Source organism: Symphalangus syndactylus, chromosome 21, assembly GCF_028878055.3.
Source record: "Symphalangus syndactylus isolate Jambi chromosome 21, NHGRI_mSymSyn1-v2.1_pri, whole genome shotgun sequence".
Classification (NCBI taxonomy): Eukaryota; Metazoa; Chordata; class Mammalia; order Primates; family Hylobatidae; genus Symphalangus; species Symphalangus syndactylus.
The window spans coordinates 55,936,446-55,956,639 of NC_072443.2; the positions used below are offsets into that span (position 1 = coordinate 55,936,446).

Consider the following 20,194-nt stretch of genomic DNA (forward strand, 5'->3'; position numbering starts at 1 on the left):
GTGATGGGGAGTGGCTATAAACACAGATAAAGCTTTTGCTCACTTGCCCACTGCTCATCTCCTGCTGTGTGGCCTGGTTCCTAAAAGGCCATGGACTGGTTGGGGACCACTGCACTAGATCAGACATTGTGCAGTAATTTGCCATAAGGCTGTTATAGTTTTATTTTTTAAAAAGAAAAAGCGCAAACAGAAGCTGGAAAACTAAGGGCACTTTTTATTAGAAACTTAGAGTTCCTGTTATTTACAATACCGATTTTATAAATGCACAGAAGAGAGTTAAACAGCAGATCTGAGACTGCTATCCTTAGGAAGGTCTGCTTCCAAGGCTGCCCCTTGCCTGGCATCTGGGAACTTGGCTAGTAACAGTTCTCTACACAGATACAAAATTTTCCCTAAATGATGGAGACTGGCTCCTGTGTCTAAACTGATGTACGATGTAGTTCAGGCTGAAAACCTGCTTTCCTTCTGGGAGTCTGGAATTTTGGTTCATGCTAGGCAGAGGGTGCCTATGTGACCAGCTTGGGCACTGAATCCCTAATGGGCTTCCCTGGACATATGTTGCCGCATTTTCATTGCTGTGTGGCCCTCTCAGGGAGGGAGAGATGTAGGAAGCCTGCACCTAGGCTCCTCCAGACCCCCTATGTCTTCTGCCCTCATGATCTGGCTGTGACCCCTTACTAGATATGGTAATAATCTCAGCCTTGAATACAGCTGTATCCTGGGACCCACTTGTCCTAGTTCTAGACAGTCTCTGGATTTGGGGTGGTCTTGGAGATCTCAAACACAAAAGTAGAGTATACATCTAAGCAGTTTGAGAATTATTTTTGAGAAATGCTACTCAAGACTGCAATATTTCAATTGTCCTCAAACATGGTAATCTTTGAGGGTGTAATAGTTTAAAAAAAAAAGTCAGTGCCAAGAGCCAAGTCTGAATGACAAAGAGGTATCAGGATTAGTAAACTCATAAATACTGAAAGAAGACAGGTTCAAAGTGGCAACATAAGCAGTTACACAAAAGTGATACCGAATAAATACTGTATAGTTTCTTTCCTTTTCTCAGGTGGAGACAGGATCTTGCTTTGTTGCCCAGGCTGGTCTCGAACTCCAGGGCTTAAGTGATCCTCCTACCTCGGCCTCCCCAAGTGCTGGGATTACAGGCATGAGCCACTGCACCAGCCAATACTGTATCGTTTCTTTTGAAGCAATTAGAACAGAAAATTTCCTGAAAGAACCAGGGTGGAAGACTACCACAGGCCCTCTACCAGATACTAATTGTTAACAAGGCAGACAAGAGGAGATTTTTTTAGGTAGTGGTCTCCTGCAAGGATGCCTTTTATAATTCTACCTCCACCTTCCATAGGTCCTATCCAGAAAACTTGCCTTCCAAGCTGCACTAATTATCTCTTCCATTAAAATACAAATATTTAACTGCCAACCAGAGCTTCTAGTTAGTTTTGCCATTTATAAGCTGGTGACTTCATAAAAGCCACTTCACTTCTGTAAGTGACTGAGCTGAGATTTAAACAGATTCAGAAATAATTTCTAGACCACCATCACTGCCTTCAAGAAAGGCAAGTATGAAACGAGAGTTATGTAAGAGGTGAAGTCAGCCCAGTCCTATTTTTGTAGTATATGTCACCATTTCCACTCCCCAGTGACAAGCACAAAGCCACCTAGAGCACATCCTGCTTGTCCTTTGGGGCATCTCTGTCATGTGCTTATAGTCATTCCTTTCCATCTATGTTATACTGATCTTACTCCAGGCCTCTTTCATATTGTGCTTTGTAATGAATTTCCAACTGCTCACCCTTTCTGATGGACAAACCGCCCCTCATATCTTCCAAGAGAGACAACTGAGACATGAACTGGAGGAGGGGAGAGACGACTAGGCGGGTGAAGTGCATAGCTGGAGACTCAGAGCAGGTAGGTTCTTTCTGGGGGACACTCCAAAGGGGTGTTACCCTAGGTAAACCCAAAAGACTGTTTCAGACAGTATGGCTATTATACACTGCAGAGCATATCAGGTTCACTGCTGGCCACAGAACCACCAGCAGCTCCAGCAGCAGCAGTGCTAAGCAAAACAATCAATCTGGTTTCTTACAGGCCCTTGAATGTTGCCTGTTTAGCAAAACGCTTTTGCAAATCATTTCCAAGCATACAGGTAATTTGCATCCTCAGTGTCTTTTTTTTTTTTATTTTTTTTTTTTTACATTTTCCTACATATTTTCACAGGCTAAAATTTTATGGCTATTATTATGCTATTATTTAATTTTTAAACAGCCATGCCGGTTAGGTATTACCATCCTCATTTCACAGATGAGGCAGTTGTGGCACAGGCGGTACCAGGATTAGAATCCAGAACTGCCCAACCCTGGGGCTCAAACTCTTCCTGCCACCTGCCAGCTGAAAAGATCCCCCATGTTTTGTGACTTTCAAAGAATCAAAAGCCCGAGGCTTGACTATCTTAGGACAATGAAATCCTGTGTCTTCTAATAGTGATTATGAGATGCCGGGAAGCTCTATCACAAGAGGAGAGGGTGAAATCAACTGGTTACCAAGCTATAATAAGGGCCTCCCCCAGGGCTCCGAAAACAGACTGGAAGACAGGGAGATGGTTGTGGGGGAGGGGAATCAGCAAAAATGCACAGATTGAGATTCTGGATAGAGCGGCATGTCAAGGAATCAGAAGAGCTGACTGACAGCATAACTGTACAAGCAGTCATTTTTACCATTCCAGGCAATAAAAACATGGAGTGTCTTTGTCATTAGGTTTGAGACTCCTAGCATTTGATAAGCATCTCTTGGAGAGACATAATACCTAACAGATTGGAAGCAAAACTGACATTATTCTGCTGTCATTCAAAATAAACATGTACATCACATCCCACAGTCAGGAAAGCCTAAAACTTTGTGACCTGAGATTTAAAAAAACAAAACAAAAACAAAACAAAAAAAACACCCTGCTTAGATCTAGTCCCCAAAATAAATCATATCTTGAACATTTCCTATAAATTATCAATGTCTAGAGATAAGGCTTTTGTTAATGAGATAATAAAGTGAGAAAAGCTTTTGGTAGATAAGCTGGTAAAAAAGTTTATGGTAGATAAACACACTAATGTAAACTTGGTACTCTTGGTCATATTGTTTTTTTCCCACTTAAAACACCTGTTATGTTTTTTTTTGGCAAGGCAGTCATCGGGAGCCCTGACTCCTTTACACCCCTTTGTGAGTATACTTCTTTGCAGTTTTACATATCCTGGTATGAGTTTCCTTTCATGGGAACATATTAAAAGCTTTGAAAAGTCCTGCAGTAAAGAAATTTTAATTTAGCATTTCGAAACTTATCTGGAGGCCCTACAGTCTATGAGGGCATGAACTTTGATTTCACACCTCTGCCACTTGGAAGCTAAATGACCTTAGGCAAGTCGCTTCAATGCTGAGGCTCAGTTTTACGATCTGTGGAATAGCACTGGTTGCTGGATTATACACTACAGTACCTAAGAGCCGCAGCACATTGTAAGTCCAACAAACATGAATAAACACTTAAACAGAAGTGATCCCTTCTCAACATTCCAACCCAATCTTCATTTATATGGAGCAACATCGTGCAGAACACCCCTGTTTGGGAAACAGATTAAAGCTTTCAAGTCAAGCTATCTCCAGGTATACAAGGAAAAAAACAAGATGATCCTGATTTAGGTCTCTGTGCCTCTACTAAGGTGTGAAATTTTAGGCAAATTTCAAGTCTTTCTGAGCATAATATTCCTTATTTGTAAAATAAGATACTACAGAGTTGAGATTAAATTATAAAGCATTATTACATAAATGTTTACTGTTTTGTGGACACTTCTTAGATGAGGTACGGGAATAAATGGTAGAATTAAACCATAGAGTGAGGGGAGGAATAGAGAGGTTTTTCTAGGAGGCTACAAGCTGCTTTACAGTGCACAATGACCTAGGAATACTTCGTCCAGGAGAAACTTTATACAAATAAAAATACGTAAACACACACAAACCCGTCTTCACAAAACACCTTCTAGTACAAATAACCTAGTAAAAGTCTTTTTATAGACACTAGGTGCAAATTTCTGACAACAGCTTAACATAAGCCACCTAGGCCTTGGATAAATCGAACAGTTAATGTACACTAATGCTAATAGAAAACTTACTACACAGTCACGTCTCAACTATTCATACCAATGAAGAGAAGTAACAACACAGAAAATAAACTTTATTACACAAACTCTATAATTGTTTTTAAGCAATGTTTCCCACAAAAATTATTAAATGAAATTTGTATTTTCCAAGCATACAATTCAATTTGCGTTTTCCAAACATACAATTCAATAGGACTAGACTCCATTACCAGTAAGCCACAAGCTGACCAAGCAATGAGGGTGTTATACAACCACACTATTCTATTTCATAGGAGCAGTCGTAGTGTAGCTATCTGGCTTTCTATTTTCTACAACAAACCATCCATTACCGTGGCATTTCTCCTCGTAAATGGCTCTCTCAGTAAGATAAAAGAGTGTCAACGTCTTTCAGTCTCAGTTTCCTGCACTGTAAAATGGTAATAATAACTAGTAAGTTGTCTTACTGTGAAGTCTGATGATAATGAATATAAAGGACTTGGAAATATGCAGGGCGCTTCACCGACATTCAGAATATGCTACCTGTCGTTATTATTTTCTACACAACAATTTTTACTTGCTAACTCTCTGCAAGTTTAGATTGCATCTGGATTCTCCAAACTTTGAGGCCCTTATAATCGATTAACAAATTACTCCTATGTGGTATCCCCATTTGTAACCGTCCTCTTGGCGTCCCTTTACTCAACTCCAAATCTCTTCCAGTTAAAGCGTAAGCCCCAGAGCCTTCTCGACAGCGCCCCGGCATCCTGCACGGCCCTGGCTAGGACGTCCTTCCTCCCAGCCCACAAGGGCCACGCTTCAAACTCGGGGCGTAGCCCCCAGCGCTGGCCTCGCCCAGCGTGTCGGCCACGCATCCCCCGGATCCCCGGCTCTGGCCGCAGTGCTAGCTCTGCCTCGCAAAGCCCCGCCGCGAAAAGCTGAGTAACTTTCCGAGTCCCGCTCTAGCCTCAGGTTCCCGGGCGACAGGAATGGCGCGCACCGGCCCCCCTGCGGCCTAGGGGAGCGGCCCGAAGTGGCCCGGCGCTCCTGGCTCCAGCGCACTGACCTGCAAGTGACCTGCTTGGTGCTCATGGTGGCTGGGCTGAGGGACCGTCGTCGTGCCGCCGCCTCTCGCAGCCGCCGCCGCCTCGGCCTTGGCCCTGGCCCGGCCCATCCCGCGTAGCCGCGTCACGCCGGCGCACACCGCCCCTCCAGTGTAGCACCTTTGTAGCGCCGGCGGGTAACCTAGCCGCCGTCACAATTGGTTCCGCACCGGGGATCGGGCAGGCTGTCCCGGCATCCCTGCTCTGGGTGTCCCTCACTTCCAAGCCTCCGAGGCGGAGCCTGGCTGGCATCCTGGTCCTGCCAGTCTTATCCCGATGCCTACTGTTAGTGCCTGCGATTCTGCCCCGATCGCCAAGAGTATTCCTTAGGGATCTCCCACCTCCTTCGAGGCACTTCACCATTCCTGGGGCAAACTCCAGCCTCTCCTCTTAATCCCAGATGCCCCTATCCATTCATACTTGCACTCACTGGGCACCCTTCTCAGGCCCTGCCTCAACTGTTCCCGCCGGACCTCGCCTCCCACTTAAGGAAATTCCTTAGCTCTCTCCCAACTGCTCTTTCCCCAAATCTCTACTTCCACAAGTTTTAGTCTTTTCTTTCCGGCCAGTCCTGTGCTGCTCGTCTTCCATTTCCTATGGTGGAAACCCCAAAACTTATTTTTGACACTTCCCTCTAGCTCTCTATACCCTGCAGATTCTGCTCCCACACCTCTGTCCAATGCGTCCTCTTCTGCCCCTTTCCACCGTCCCTTCTACCTGGCACCATGCCATAACTTTTTATTTATTTATTTTTTTGAGACGGAGTTTCTCTCTTGTTGCCCAGGCTGGAGTGCAGTGGGGCGATCTCGGCTCACTGCAACCTCCACCTCCCGGGTTCAAGCGATTCTCTTGCCTCTCAGCCTCCCAAGTAGCTGGAATTACAAGGCGTGCACGCCCAGCCAGCCATGCAATAGCCTTTTAACTGGTCTTCTGGCTTCCGTTCCAGGTAAAAATCTATTTTTAAAACATAAATCGGATCATGTCATTCACCTTTTAATCTTACAATAATTTCTCATTGCTTAAAAACTCGAGATACATAACATGCACAATATTAAGTGCACCAAACATTCTATGAATTTTTGTACATGCATACACTCATGAAACTACCACCCAGATCAAAATAAAGAATTTTTTGTTTTGTTTTGAGACAAGATCTTGCTCTGTCGCCCAGGCTGGAGTGCAGTGGCGCCATCATAGTTCAAGCAATCCTCTGCCTTAACCTCCCCAGCAGCTGGGAATACAGGTGCGCAACACCATGCTCGACTAAATTTCAAAATGCTGGAGTAAGGAGAGGTTGAGCCGGAAGGATCCTTTGAGCATAGTTCACTGCAGTCGAGGCTGCAGGGGCTGCGTGGGGGGCGGATATTATCGACACCCCAGAAGGCTTCCTTATGGTCCTTCCCAGTCAATACTTTACAAAGGTCATTGCTTGGGTTAATCTCTATCACTATAAATTAGTTTAACTGTTCTTGACTTTCATATAAATAATAATTCAGTACCTACGCTTTTGTCTGCCTTCTTTTGACCAACACTTTATCTGTGAGATCTTTCCATGTTATGTATGTATAGCTGTATGTTCTTCTTTCACTTTGCTATAAAAATATTGAGTCTTCCAATGAATGAGCATGGTATATACTTCCAATTACTCAGAACTTTTGAAATTTTTCTCAGGAATTTGGAAGTATACTGGAAATTTTGTTTTCAGTGTCTTGAATATTGCATTTTAATTCATAACACATTTGATCCATGCAATTCATGCTTGTAAAAATTACATGTCTTTTTTTTTTTTTTTTTTTTTTTTTTGAGAGGGAGTCTTGCTCTGTCACCCAGGCTGGAGTGCAGTGACATGCTCTTGGCTCACTGCAACCTCCACCTCCCGTGTTCAAGCGATTCTCCTGTCTCAGCCTCCGGAGTAGCTGGGATTATACAGGCGCACGCTGCCACACCCAGCTAATTTTTTGTGTTTTAGTAGCGACGGGGTTTCACCCTGTTGCCCAGGCTGGTCTAGAACTTCTGAGCTCAGGCAATCCACCCGCCTCGGCCTCCCAAAGCGCTGGGATTACAAGCGTGGGCCACCGCGCCCGGCCTCTAAAATACACTAGATCTTTGTATACTGACTTGGGATTCAGCTCCATGCTAAATTTTGAATTAACTCAAATGGTTTGTTTATTGTAGTTAGTTATCGATTTTCCATACACAATCACGCCATCAGCAAATAATGACAGTTTTGCTTCCTTTTCATCTTTGTATCTTTTATTTCTTTTCCTTGCCTTATTGCATGCACCGTCTACAGCCTTCAGAACAATGTTAAGGAGAAGTAGTAATAGTGTACATCTTATTTTGTTCCTGGATTCAATAAAAATATTTAATATTTTCATTCATTTGGGTAAATACCAAAGAGCACAATTTCTGGGTCATATGGTAAGTGTTTGTTGAGTTTTGTAACAAACTGGCAGACTATTTTCCAAATCACTATACCATTTTGCATTCCCATCAGCAATGAGAGTTCCTGTTGCTCCACATCCTCTCCAGTATTTGGTATTCTCAGTGTTTTGGATTTTAGCCATTCTACTAGGTGACAGTTCATCACTAGAAAACTTGCCCTATAAGAAATACTAAAAGGAGTTATTCAAGCCAAAATTATAGGGCGCTACCTATAGTCCCAGCACTTTGTGAGCCTGACGCAGGAGGATCACTTGAGTCCAGGAGCTCAAGACAAGCCTGGGCAACATAACAAGACCCTGTCTCTATAAACATTAAAATTAAAATATTAGCCAGCTGTGGTGTTATGCATCTGTAGTTCCAGCCGATTGGGAGGGTGAAGTGGGAGGATCCGTTGAGCCCAGAAGTTTGAGGCTGCAATGAGCACTGATTGCACCACTGCACTCCAACGTGGGTGACACAGCAAGACCCTGTCTCAAAAAATAAAATAGGCTGGGTGTGGTGGCTCACAACTGTAATACCAGCACTTTGGGAGGCTGAGGCGGGTGGATCACTTGAGGTCAGGAGTTTAAAACCAGCCTGGCCAACCTGGTGAAACCCCGTATCTACTAAAAATACAAAATTAGCCAGGTGCAGTGGTGCCTACCTGTAATCCCAGTTACTTGGGAGGCTAAGGCAGGAGAACCGCTTGAACCCGGGAGATGGAGGCTGCAGTGAGCTGAGATTGCACCACTGCACTCCAGCCTGGGCAATGGAGCAAGACTCCATCTCATAAACAAACAAATAACATAGGCCAGGTGTAGTGGCTCACTTCTGTAATCCCAGCACTTTGGGAGGCCGAGGCTGGCAGATCACAAGGTCAGGAGTTCAAGACCAGCCTGGCCAACATGGGGAAACCCAATCTCTATTAAAAATATAAAATAGTCAGGCATGATGGTGGGTGCCTGTAGTCTCAGCTACTTGGGAGGCTGAGGCAAAGGGAGGTGGAGGTGGAGGTTGCAGTGAGGCAAGATCACGCCACTGCACTCCAGCCAAGGCAACAGAGTGAGACTCCGTCTCAAATAAAAAATAAAATAAAATGCCTTTAAAAATCTTTTAAAAACTACAATTTATGTAGTTTTCTGTGTCTATGTTTTATTTTATAATAAGATTTTTTAAGATAGAGACAAGGTAAAAAAAGGATTGAAGATGCTTGTGTTGAAAAAAAATGCTGGTATATTTAAAATGTTTATTAAAGCATGGTGCTCAATCCCTTTTCATGAGATTAACAATACCTCTTGGTGTTGGTGTCAGAAAGATTATATTCTCAATTGAAAGTGGCTTAGGTCACTCAAGCAACCTAACAAACAAAACCATGTCATTTATTTATTTGAGACAGAGTTTCGCTCTATAGCCCAGGCTGGAGTGCAATGGTGCAGTCACAGCTCACTGCAAGCTCCGCCTCCTGGGCTCAAGCGATTCTGTCTCAGCCTCCCAAGTAGCTGGGACTACAGGCGTCCACCACCACGCCCAGCTGTTTTTTTTTTTTTTTTTTTTGAGATGGAGTCTCGCTGTATCACCCAGGCTGGAGTGCAGTGGCACCATCTCAGCTCACTGCAAACTCTGCCTCCCAGGTTCAAGCGATTCTCCTGCCTCAGCCTCCCAAGTAGCTGGGACTACAGGCACCCACCACCACGCCCGGCTAATTTTTTGTATTTTTAGTAGAAACGAGGTTTCACCGTGTCAGCCAGGATGGTCTCAATCTCCTGACCTCATGATCCACCCGCCTCGGCCTCCCAAAGTGCTGGGATTACAGGCGTGAGCCACCGCGCCCGGCCGGCTAATTATTTTAATTTTAGTAGAGACGGGGTTTCACCATATTGGTCAGGATGGTCTTGAACTCCTGACCTCAGGTGATCCACCTGCCTTGGCCTCCCAAAGTGCTGGGATTACAGGCGTGAGCCACTGCGCCCGGCCGTACCATGTGGTTTGTATTAATGATGCACAATCTCAGGTCTTTGTCACCTGAGCTGAGTGTCTAGCTATAACCTCTCTGCCTTCACTGTAACGAGAAGGTTGGTTGAAATGATTTCTGAGGTCCTTTCTAGTTCTGTGAGTCTGATGCTCATTCTCATGTTATAACACTGCAGATGCACTTTTCTGCATTTTAGCATACTGTAATTTATTTAAATGTACATTGTGAAATACTTAACCCTCCTGAAGTGCCTTTACCTGCCACGACACCTTCTCTGTGGGTCTCCCCTTTAAGATTGCTTATCTTTGGAACTATAGGCATCAATTGGGCCTTGGTTAAAGTGTAATGCAACCAAAATGTGGATTCCCATGCAATCTGAAATGAACTAGACCTATATTACTGATACTGTGGAAAAGTTTCCAAGATGAGGCAAAAACACAAATTTCAAAACAGTATACAATATAACAATATTGAGGGGTTTCGTTTTGTTCTGTTTTTAGAGACAGGGTTTCACTCTGTCACCCAGGCTGGGGTACAGTGGGGTGATCATGGCTCACTGCAGCCAAGAACTCCTGGGCTCAAGCAGTCCTTCCACCTCAGCCTCCCAAGTAGCTGGGACTACAGGTACACACCACCAAATCTGGCTAATTTTTGTATTTTTTGTAGAGATGGAGTCTTGTCATGTTGCCCAGGCCGGTCTCGAACTCCTGGGCTCAAGCGATCCACCTGCCTCAGCCTCCCAAAGTGCTGGGATTATAGGTGTGAGCCACCACACCCAACCAATATTGAGCTTTTAAAAAAACCTAACATACCATTAATTTTCTCCAGAAAGAAGAATATGGTGGGTGGAAAAATGTTATGTGAGAAACAAGGGGCATTACTTTTTTTCCGAATATTTTTATGGAATTGCTTAAAATTATTTTATTTATTTAGAGACAGGGTCCCACTCTGTCGCCCAGGCTAGAGCACAGTGGGATGATCTTAGCTCAATGCAGCCTCGACCTTCCAGGCTGAAGCACTCCTCCCATCTCAGCCACCTGAGTAACTGGGACTACGGGCGTGCACCACCACACCTAGCTAAAAATTATTTTTAAATTGTACACCCCATCTACCCTGATGTGATTATTGCACATTGTATGCCTATATCAAAATATCCCATGTAGGCTGGGCACGGTGGCTCACGCCTGTAATCCCAGCACTTTGGGAGGCTGAGGTGGGAGGATCACCTGAGGTCAGGAGTTCAAGACCAGCCTGGCGAACATGGTGAAACCATCTCTACTAAAAGTACAAAAATTAGCTGGGCGTGGTGGCAGGCACCTGTAATCCCAGCTACTCAGGAGGCTGAGGCAGGAGAATTACTCGACTCCAGTAGGCGGAGGTTGCAGTGAGCTGAGATCACACCACTGCTCTCCAGCCTGGTGACAAGGGTGAGACTGTCTCAAAAAAAAAAAAAATCCCATATACCCCTTAAATATATACACCCATTATGTACCCACAAAAATAAAAAATTTAAAAAATTATTTTAAAATTGAAAAATTATATACTGCATATAATAAAATGCACATCTTGATGATTTTTCACAAATGGAATACTCCCATATTATTAACACCCAGATGAGTCACAACAGCCCCAGACCCGAGAAACCACCTCTGGCCTCTCCCAGTCAGTATCTCCCTCCTGTAACCACTATCCTTATTTCTAACAGGGATGTTAACTTTCTAAAAAAATCCCCAGAACATTCTGGATGTTATTTTTTTTTATAAGCAAAGTTACTTTTATAATATAAAATGTCAAAATAAAATAGCCTTAAATTAAGGATTTATTTATGCAACAACAAATTATCTAACCAATTCTGGGAACACAAAAGTAAAGGTCTCCAATTCCAAGAAGCTCACAGACTAACGGGAGAAACAAAACTAAATGATTAAATAACAGTTCTAGGCTTGGAGCAGTGGCTCACGCCTGTAATTCCAGCTCTTTGGGAGGCCGAGGCAGGCCTCTTCAAGTCCAGCCTGGCCAACATGGTGAAACGCCCACCTCTACCAAAAAACACAACAATTAGTTGGGTATAGTGGCGTGTGTCTATAGTCCTAGCTACTCGGGGAGGCTGAGTGGGGAGAATCACTTGAACCTGGGGGTGGAGGTTGCAGTGAGCCAAGATCGTGCCACTGCACTCTAGCTTGGGTGACAGTTAGACCCTGTCTCTAAATAAATAAATAAATAAGAGTTCTGACAGAAATATGAATCCAGCGCTGCTACTTCAAGGGAAGACTGGGGGAAGCTGAGAAAGCTTTCACAGAAAAGTGAGGCTTTAAAGGATGAATAGGAGCTGGCAGTTATTAGTTATCATAAACAATGGAAATAAATAAATAGAAACTAGCTCTTTAAGAAACAGTCTATGGGGAGGCCTGGCTACTGGTTAATCCTATCTGGTTTGGCTTCTGAAGCCATCAGTCAGGATGACATCACCATTGATCAGGTTCCTCGGGGCGGTGTGCATTCGCCAGGTGTATAATAAGGAAAAGGAAGTCTCCGGAAACCTCCCCTGGCATTCCAGGAGGCAAAAGCTATGCACTGCGCAGAGGCTGGGAAGGCTTTAATTAAATTCAACCACTGTGAGAAATACATTTACAGCCTCAGTGTGCCCCAGTACTGCCCTCTCTGCCAGCAGGACCTGGGCTCGAGGAAGCTGGAGGACGCACCTGTTAGCATCGCTAATCCATTTACTAATGGACATCAAGAAAAATGTTCATTCCTCCTCAGACCAACTCAGGGGACATTTCTTAGGTACAGTGTTTTTTAAAGTGTTAAATTGCATTGTGCAAACTTTTCCTTCTGTTTTAGTCACTGAAGTTTCCTTTTCTTAATACATAATGTGTGAGGTTTGGTGGACAATTTTTTCAGTGCTTTGGCCTTAAATCCTGAGATGCAGGCCTACTGGCTTCATAAAAATAGATGGTATGCATATGTTCCTGCAGTGATAAGTGCAAGAATATATGTGGAATATATGAAGAGTAAACCTGCTCATATGATTTTCAGAGAAAAATATGTGCTCAGAGGCTAACCGGGAAAATGACCCAGCAGCTAATCTTATCTAAATAATACCTTTACTGCCAGTTAATTTGTAGTTTCAGTGACAAACAGGTACAACCTACAGGGCCTGATGAACTGGCACTTGCAGACTATTTTGTATGGAGGCAAATTAAACTGAAGACTAGAACTGATCTATTTCCACTGTAGACACCACCTGGCTTTAAGAACAAATTCAGTTCTCTCTTGCTGAGAGTGCTGGCATAAACAAAAAGGATGAATTAGAAAGCAAAAGAAAGGATTATACCTTTCTTTTTTTTTTTCTTGAAACAGAGTTTCGCTCTTGTTGCCCAGGCTGGAGTGCAATGGTGTCTCAGCTTACTGCAACCTCCATCTCCCGGGTTCAAGCGATTCTCCCGCCTCAGGCTCCCGAGTAGCTGGGATTACAGGCGCCCGCCACCACACCCGGCTAATTTTTGTATTTTTAGTAGAGACGGGGTTTCACCATGTTGGCCAGGCTGGGCTCAAACTCTTGACGTCAGGTGATCCGCCCACCTCAGCCCCCCAGAGTGCTGGGATTACAGGCGTCAGCCACTGTGCCCAGCCAGGTTGATATTTTACTGTCCCTGTGGAGTTTACCAATAGGATTAGGATTGGCCCAGCGTAAGCCAGGCTTTAGGAGAGCATGGGTCATAGAATGTTGGTGTATGCTTTAGGAAATATGTTCAGCTCCTGTGTATCATTAGTCTAATGCTCCCTAGAGTTTACCCTCCTAACTTCCTGTCCCCTCGAGTGCTGGTTTCGAATAAGAAAATGGGAGTTGACTACTCACCTTCCTGCCTACTAACTTCCTTAATCAATTTCCTTCTGGTCCCTATGAGGATTAAATGAACCAAAGTACGTAAAAGGTTTTGGTCATACTGTTAGGTGCTAAATAGGCAGCATCCCTGGGCCTTGCTCAGGGAGGCAGCCAACGCAGAGAGGGCATTACAGGCTCTGGAGTCATAAAGCCCCTGATTCCTATCCTGGTTATTTTAACCAGCTCCAGGTATCTCTGGTTCCTTATCTGTAAAACAAAGATTAAAATTGTTATTATTTATTTTTTGAGACAGGGTCTTACTCTGTTGCCCAGGGTGGAGTACAGTGGTGCAATCTCGACTCACTGCCACCTCCGCCTCCCAGGTTCAAGCGATTCTCGTGTCTCAGTCATCCGAGTAGCTGGGATTACAGGTGCCCTCCACCATGCCCAGCTAATTTTTGTATTTTATTTTTTAGTACAGATGAGGTTTCGCAATGTTTTCCAGGCTGGTCTCGAACTCCTGGCCTCAAGAGATCCTCCCACCTCAGCCTCCCAAAGTGCTGGGATTACAGGCGTGAGCTGCTGCATCCAGCCAGCTCTATTTTCTTGGACAGAGTCTCGCTCTGTCCCCCAGGGTGGAGTGCAGTGGTGCAATCTTGGCTCACTGCAATTTCCGCCTCCCAGGTTCAAGCTATTCTTGTGCCTCAACCTCCCGAGTAGCTGGGATCACAGATGCACACTAACACGCCTGGCTAATTTTTGTATTTTTAGTAGAGATGGGGTTTCGCCATGTTGGCCAGGCTGGTCTCAAACTCCTGGCCTCAAGTGATCTGCCCGCCTCGGCCTCCCAAAGTGCTGGGATTACAGGTCTGAGCCACTGTGCTCGGCCTCCTCCTACTTTAAATGGCAATTCTTCATGCCAAATACATGCAAACCCGAAAAAAACCTTGTTTCTTTCAGGGAGTATGATGGAAGGTCTGATCTTCATGTTGGAATAACTAACACAAATGGTAAGTGCAGTTTTGTAGCTTAAAAAACCCCTACTACCCAGCAAAAGGAAAGCAGTATTTGTGGAGATTTGATTATGGCAACATCTAATGAGTGATTCCATTGTTCACTGGGTTCTTGTACTGCACCATGAGGTGGGCATTGCCCCCAAATGAGAAATATTTGACTTTATGGCAAATTATTACTAACAATACAAAATATCTGAAAGCTCTTTAATGCTTTCTCAGTGAAGAGCCTCACAAACCTGTACACTTTTTATTGGTTTTTAAAAGAGGAAGAAATAGATGTCCAGTGAGATTGACTTGCCCAAGACCTCCCATCTTGTGTCCGAACCAGAATTTGGAACCAGGCCCTCTGACTTCCAGTCCTATGCTCAGCCGACTACCACTGGGTCCCCACATTCTAGGGACTTCAGGAGTAAAGCAAGATGTAGTGGGGCCTGCAGTGTTTGTTTTTTTTTTTTTTTTTTTTTTTAAGGAAAGTGAAGATTAAACAAAACTGTTCCTTTGGCCACCTATAGCTCTGAGGGCAGAGTGTGCAACCCTTCAGCCAGACGGTTTCTTGTCTGCAGGAAAAGGGCCTGGGTAGAGCCACCTGCAGGATGTGTAGCCTGGATATGGTGAGGCAAGTGAGGCACCTAGCCAGGCCTCATAGGTGAAGTCTAATAACAGCCTTTCCTTACCCACTGAGGCAAGAGAAACTGACACTGTGATCAGAAACCCAGAACGGTTCTGAACTTAGTTACCCACAAGCATAGTCATACTTACCACTCATCTTTAGCAGGTGGAAATTTATTCCTGATTTAAGGAAACAAGATTGACCCATTGGTAAATAGAGAACTTCAATAAAAATATTGGAGATGATGATCCTGGTGCCTATCATTGTCTCTGTTTCCTGGGGGCAACTTCACAGCCCTGAACAGCAGGTAGAGCTAGAACTGGGTTTCTCTCAGGGAAATGATTCCTGATAACAGGGAAGGCTACATAAACCCCTCCCTGACTATAGAAAAATCTAAATCTCATTAGGTGGATGGAAGATTCTAGAACCTCCCCCCTGGATTTATATTATGTAAAGTTACCACATGGCTACTGTCATTTTCTGACGTCCCTTTTACCCAGAGGTGTGTGTTTCCTTGAGGCTCCACATGACTTTGGTTTTGATTTGCAGGGGTTGTATATAATTACAGTGCACACGGTGTCCAGCGAGATGGAGCAGGGTGGGAACAGAGCATAAGCATCCCATTACTGCAGCCCAACATGTATGGAATGATGGAGCAATGGGACAAGTACCTGGAAGACTTCTCCACCTCCGGGGCCTGGCTGCCTCACAGGTACACGACTGCAAATGCTGCCCCCTCGCTGACACTCACATGCTATGCAAGTGGGATCCCCGTGTAGCCTTGGCTCACAGAGGACTCAGCAGCATTTAGCTTCATGTTGAGCTAAAGATATTAGCATCTCTAACAGAATTTAAACAGGGGTTGAACTACCCTAGGTTTTCTGCAGAGGTGGGTCAGCATAACACATACAACAAAATCACAGCACTGTAAGAGCTTAAAGGACTAGAATCTGTATTCAGTTATTTTAATTTTGGGACAAGGTATTTTTACATATACATAGCAAGTCACGATATTGTATTTCCTTAAAAATTAAAAAAAAACAATATTCAGGCTGGGCATTGTGGCTCTCGCCTGTAATCCCAGCACTTTGGGAGACTGAGGCAGGTGGATCACCTGAGGTCAGAAGTTTGAGACCAGCCTGGACAACATGGTAAAACCCCGTCTCTATTAAAAATACAAAAATAGCCAGGCATGGTGGTGGTCATCTGTAGTCCCTACTTGGGAGGCTTGGGCAGGAGAATCACTTGAACCCAGGAGGCGGAGGTTGCAGTGAGCCGAGATCACGCCATTACACTCCAGCTTGGGCAGACTGAGACTCCGTCTCAAAAAAAACCAAAAAAGCACAAAAAACAATGTTCAAAATGTAAAAACTTCTGTTTTGTAATTTTAGCAATTTCAAGTTAATTTCTCACTCTCAACATTTTATAAGATGTACAGCATATCTGTGGATTTAAATTAGAGGTTTCCCTTGAAATAAGTTTAGATACTACGGAATATCATAAAACTCATATGGAATTCCATCTCTAAAATCTAGAAGTGCAATAAGTTCCCCAAATTGGTAGTTAACTTGCAACTGAGTAACCACTCTGAACATCTGGGTGAATCTATGCATCAAGCAGAAATGGCCCAAGAGACCAAGCATCCCCCAGAATTGCATTTTTTTTTTTTTTTTTGAGATGGAGTCTCACTCACTCTGTCACCCAGGCTGGAGTACAGTGGTGCGACCTTGGCTTACTGCAACCTCTGCCTCCCGGGTTGAAACAATTCTCCTGCCTCAGCCTCCCAAGTAGCTGGGACCACAGGCTTGCATCACCATGCCAACTTTCGTATTTTTTGTAGAGACAGGGGTTTCACCATGTTGGCTAGGCCAGTTTCGAACTCCTGACCTCAAGTGATCCTCCCACCTTGGCCTCCCAAAGTGCTGGGATTACAGGTGTGAGCCACCGCACCCGGCCTGAAGTGCACATCTTGAAGCTTCTTAACCACTGAGCCAGCACATGCAGGGGCCTTGCTCGCTGAGGCACCCGATTTCAGTTAGGAAAGGCCTTTGGTAGCTTCACGGCCTGTTCCTGAGCAGCCTTTTCTTCTCAACACCCTTGTTCTCTTCCGTAAGGTATGAAGAAGACCACCACAACTGCTACACTTACACACTCACGTTCATAAACTGCGTTCTGATGGCAGAAGGTAGACAGCAACTGGACAAGGGTGAATTTACGGAAAAGTACGTGGTCCCGCGGACAAGGCTGGCATCCAAGTTCATCACACTCTACCGGGCGATACGGGAGCATGGTTTCTATGTCACTGACTGTCCCCGGCAGGAGGTGCAACCCCCTGAGGGTGGCGGTTTGTACTGAGAGCTATGTAAGTGCAGCCTGGACATTGGGGGTAGGGTGGTTGCTACCTTTAATCAGTACTATGGATTTCTAAATGCATTTAACTGTGGTTAATAAAAATGTGTATGGGCTGGGCGTGGTAGCTCACGCCTGTAATCCCAGCACTTTGGGGGGCTGAGGCGGGTGGGTCGCCTGAGGTCGGGAGTTTGAGACCAGCCTGACCAACATGGAGAAATCCCGTCTCTACTAAAAATACAAAATTAGCCGGGTATGGTGGCACATGCCTGTAATCCCAGCTACTAGGGAGGCTGAAGCAGGAGAATTGCTTGAACCCGGGAAGCAGAGGTTGTGATGAGTTGAGATCGTGCCATTTCACTCCAGCCTGGGCAACAAGAACAAAACTCCATCTCAAAAAATAAATAAAAAGTAAAAACATGTATGGCTTCCCTTCAAGCATATGTCAGCTTACTACATCATAAGACTTCATAAAATAAAAATTGCCCTAGGTTTTAAAAATTAAATGCATTCCAACAAAATTATTTTCCCGTCAATGAGGTTTTTAAACTAAGAATCCATTTACAGCATAAAGTGGCAGCACATTTTATTCACAGAGCAATGAAAATTATTCCTATAAATTAATGTGAGCTGAACAAATTCACCTTCCAATGTGCATAGAGAAAGTGGGGATGTGAAGACAGCAAGGTGGGTGAGACACAAGTTATGAAGTAATGAGTACCTTCCCCTCGTGGTTTTTACTTTAAAAGCACGTGCTAAGGGCCGGGTGCAGTGGCTCACTCCTGTACTCTCAGCACTTTGGGAGGCCGAGGCGGGCAGATCACTTGAGGTCAGGAGTTCGAGACCAGCCTGGTCAACATGGTGAAACCCCGTCTCTACTAAAAATACAAAAATTAGCTGTGCGTGGTGGCGCGTGCCTTTAATCCCAGCTACTCGGGAGGCTGAGGCACGAGAATCGCTTAAACCCAGGAGGCAGAGGTTGCAGTGAGCCAAGATGGCAGCACTGGACTCCAGCCTGGGCGACAGAGCAAGACTACATCTCAAGAAAAAAAGAAAAAAGCACATGGTAAGCTCATGATAGTGAACAATAGTAAAACAAAACCAAAAACCCCCCAGAATCTCAATCAGGAAATGGTCACTCCTTTTAAATGAGCTCTTGAGTCTATTTGCACAAACGAGCCCAGCAATGACTGAACTTAGTAAAATTCCAGCCTGTGTCCATTTCATTTTGCCTGACCTGATACACGGAGGTTTGGGGGTTGGGTTTGCTGCTACAAAGCACTTCCTCTGCCCACTGAAAAGGCAGAGTTCAGAAAGGACATGAAGAGAGGGCTATCTTCTTTCTCTGATACCTTCACAGGAGGCTGGGGAAACTGGGATGAGAAACTGTAAAGAAATGAGGTGATTTTTAACAAGTATGTTGGAGTTTGTGTACTGAGAGAATCATCGAACTTCAAAAGGCCAACATGCAAAACATTCCCGAATTCCTCTTTGGAAACTTCTTCCAGAACTCGGTTGTTTTTGACCAAATGTGATGTACTACTTCACTTAATCTTATTCCCCAGCCTTGGTACCAAATGATGTCTAATTTCCAAAAATCAAACCCATCTTAAAGATACCAGTAACTGCCTCGTGTTAAAATAACTTAGGGGGAAGCCATTACACCGAAATGGATCCAACACCCAGTTCCAAATTAAACTAAATGAAACTTAAGATCAGCCAATCCTAAATGGCCAACGGAGCGTTAGTTACACAATCAGATACTTGCCACTGGGATAACCTAAATAAGACAACTGCTCAAACTTTAACCAACCAACTTCTCTCCTGTGCCTCCTCACACACCCTCTAAAAGCCTCCCTTCACATCCTTCCTCGGGAGCCCGAACCACTTCAGTTTTGGTGCAGCTTGATTCACGAATGGCTGTTTGCTCAAATAAACTTTAATGTGCTTTATCCTTTAACATTAGTAATAAAGATATTCAGAAAACTTGCTACAGATCCTTAAAGCCTGTTTCCAAAGAGGCATTTAGTCCATGTTTCAGCACAGTTAACTTGAGTGGGAAAGAATGCATGGCATAGCAATATTTGCATTTACAAGCTCAGGTACTTTCCTTCAAATACAGAACTGCCCACCCAGAATTTGATGCCATTTTAAGCAGAACTATGACTAGTATTCCATGGTGTTCAAGAAGTCAACAAAACCCCAGAGGGTAAAGATGAAAGAATTCCAATTTGCCCCCATTTCTTCACATTTTATACTAGGATTCAGCTTCTCTAGTCTAATTCTTTACTCATTATTAGTAGTAACAGCAGCTGCATTTAATGAGTATTCATAAAGGACTCCACACCAGAAGAAACACTTATTCTTCCTCGTCAATCCTCAAGACCATCCTCTGAGGTGGGTCTTAACATTATGCTTCTTTTATAGATGAAAAGGGAAATTGAGGAAATGTCCAAAGTCATACAGTGGCAAAACTGGGGTTCAAACCAGGGTTTGACCGCAAAAGCTGTGCCCTTAACCCCTGGGCCACACTGCAGTGGTCAAGAGGACAACCCCAGCAAACTGAAAGGGACCAACTGTACCTAGTATGTGCAGAAACTGGGTCAATACTTTGCCATCATTAGAGAAGCAGAAAATAAGGATTTGCTTTTATCAACATTCAAACATGGAAAGGAGGTAAACAATAAACGTCAGCTAAACTAAATAATATAAGAAATGCCTATTTCTGGCCGGGCGCGGTGGCTCACGCTTGTAATCC

The 20,194-nt window shown here is 44.3% G+C and overlaps 3 protein-coding genes across 11 annotated transcripts in view; 1 reads left to right on the forward strand and 2 right to left on the reverse strand.

Moving 5' to 3' along the window:
- MKRN2 (makorin ring finger protein 2) overlaps nucleotides 1-5,360 on the reverse strand; it is a 29,867-nt gene extending 24,507 nt beyond the window's left edge. The window contains exon 1 of one of the 2 annotated variants that reach the window (XM_055259429.2): nucleotides 5,200-5,360. In XM_055259429.2, coding sequence (XP_055115404.1) covers nucleotides 5,200-5,225 — 26 coding nt within the window. In that variant the 5' untranslated portion in view covers nucleotides 5,226-5,360. The remainder of the gene's footprint in view (nucleotides 1-5,199) is intronic. The other variant, XM_063630344.1, reaches the window with a different exon arrangement.
- On the forward strand, nucleotides 1,694-17,957 carry MKRN2OS (MKRN2 opposite strand). Of its 7 annotated transcripts, XM_063630348.1 has the most exons (5): nucleotides 1,694-1,923; nucleotides 12,304-12,419; nucleotides 14,422-14,471; nucleotides 15,637-15,799; nucleotides 17,202-17,957. In XM_063630348.1, exons 1-5 carry the CDS (start codon nucleotides 1,861-1,863, stop codon nucleotides 17,440-17,442), a joined length of 633 nt encoding a protein of 210 aa, XP_063486418.1. In that variant the 5' UTR covers nucleotides 1,694-1,860; the 3' UTR covers nucleotides 17,443-17,957. The 7 variants fall into 7 exon arrangements, with proteins under 7 accessions (XP_063486418.1, XP_063486419.1, XP_055115416.1 ...); XM_055259441.2 differs by lacking the exons at nucleotides 1,694-1,923; nucleotides 12,304-12,419 and adding an exon at nucleotides 6,334-6,479; XM_055259442.2 differs by lacking the exons at nucleotides 1,694-1,923; nucleotides 12,304-12,419 and adding an exon at nucleotides 6,334-6,479 and having other exon boundaries at nucleotides 15,656-15,799.
- Nucleotides 16,023-20,194, reverse strand: part of TSEN2 (tRNA splicing endonuclease subunit 2) — a 63,375-nt gene continuing 59,203 nt past the window's right edge. The window contains exon 13 of one of the 2 annotated variants that reach the window (XR_010118532.1): nucleotides 16,023-18,822. The gene's annotated coding sequence lies outside the window, so the exon portion shown is untranslated. The remainder of the gene's footprint in view (nucleotides 18,823-20,194) is intronic. The other variant, XR_010118533.1, reaches the window with a different exon arrangement.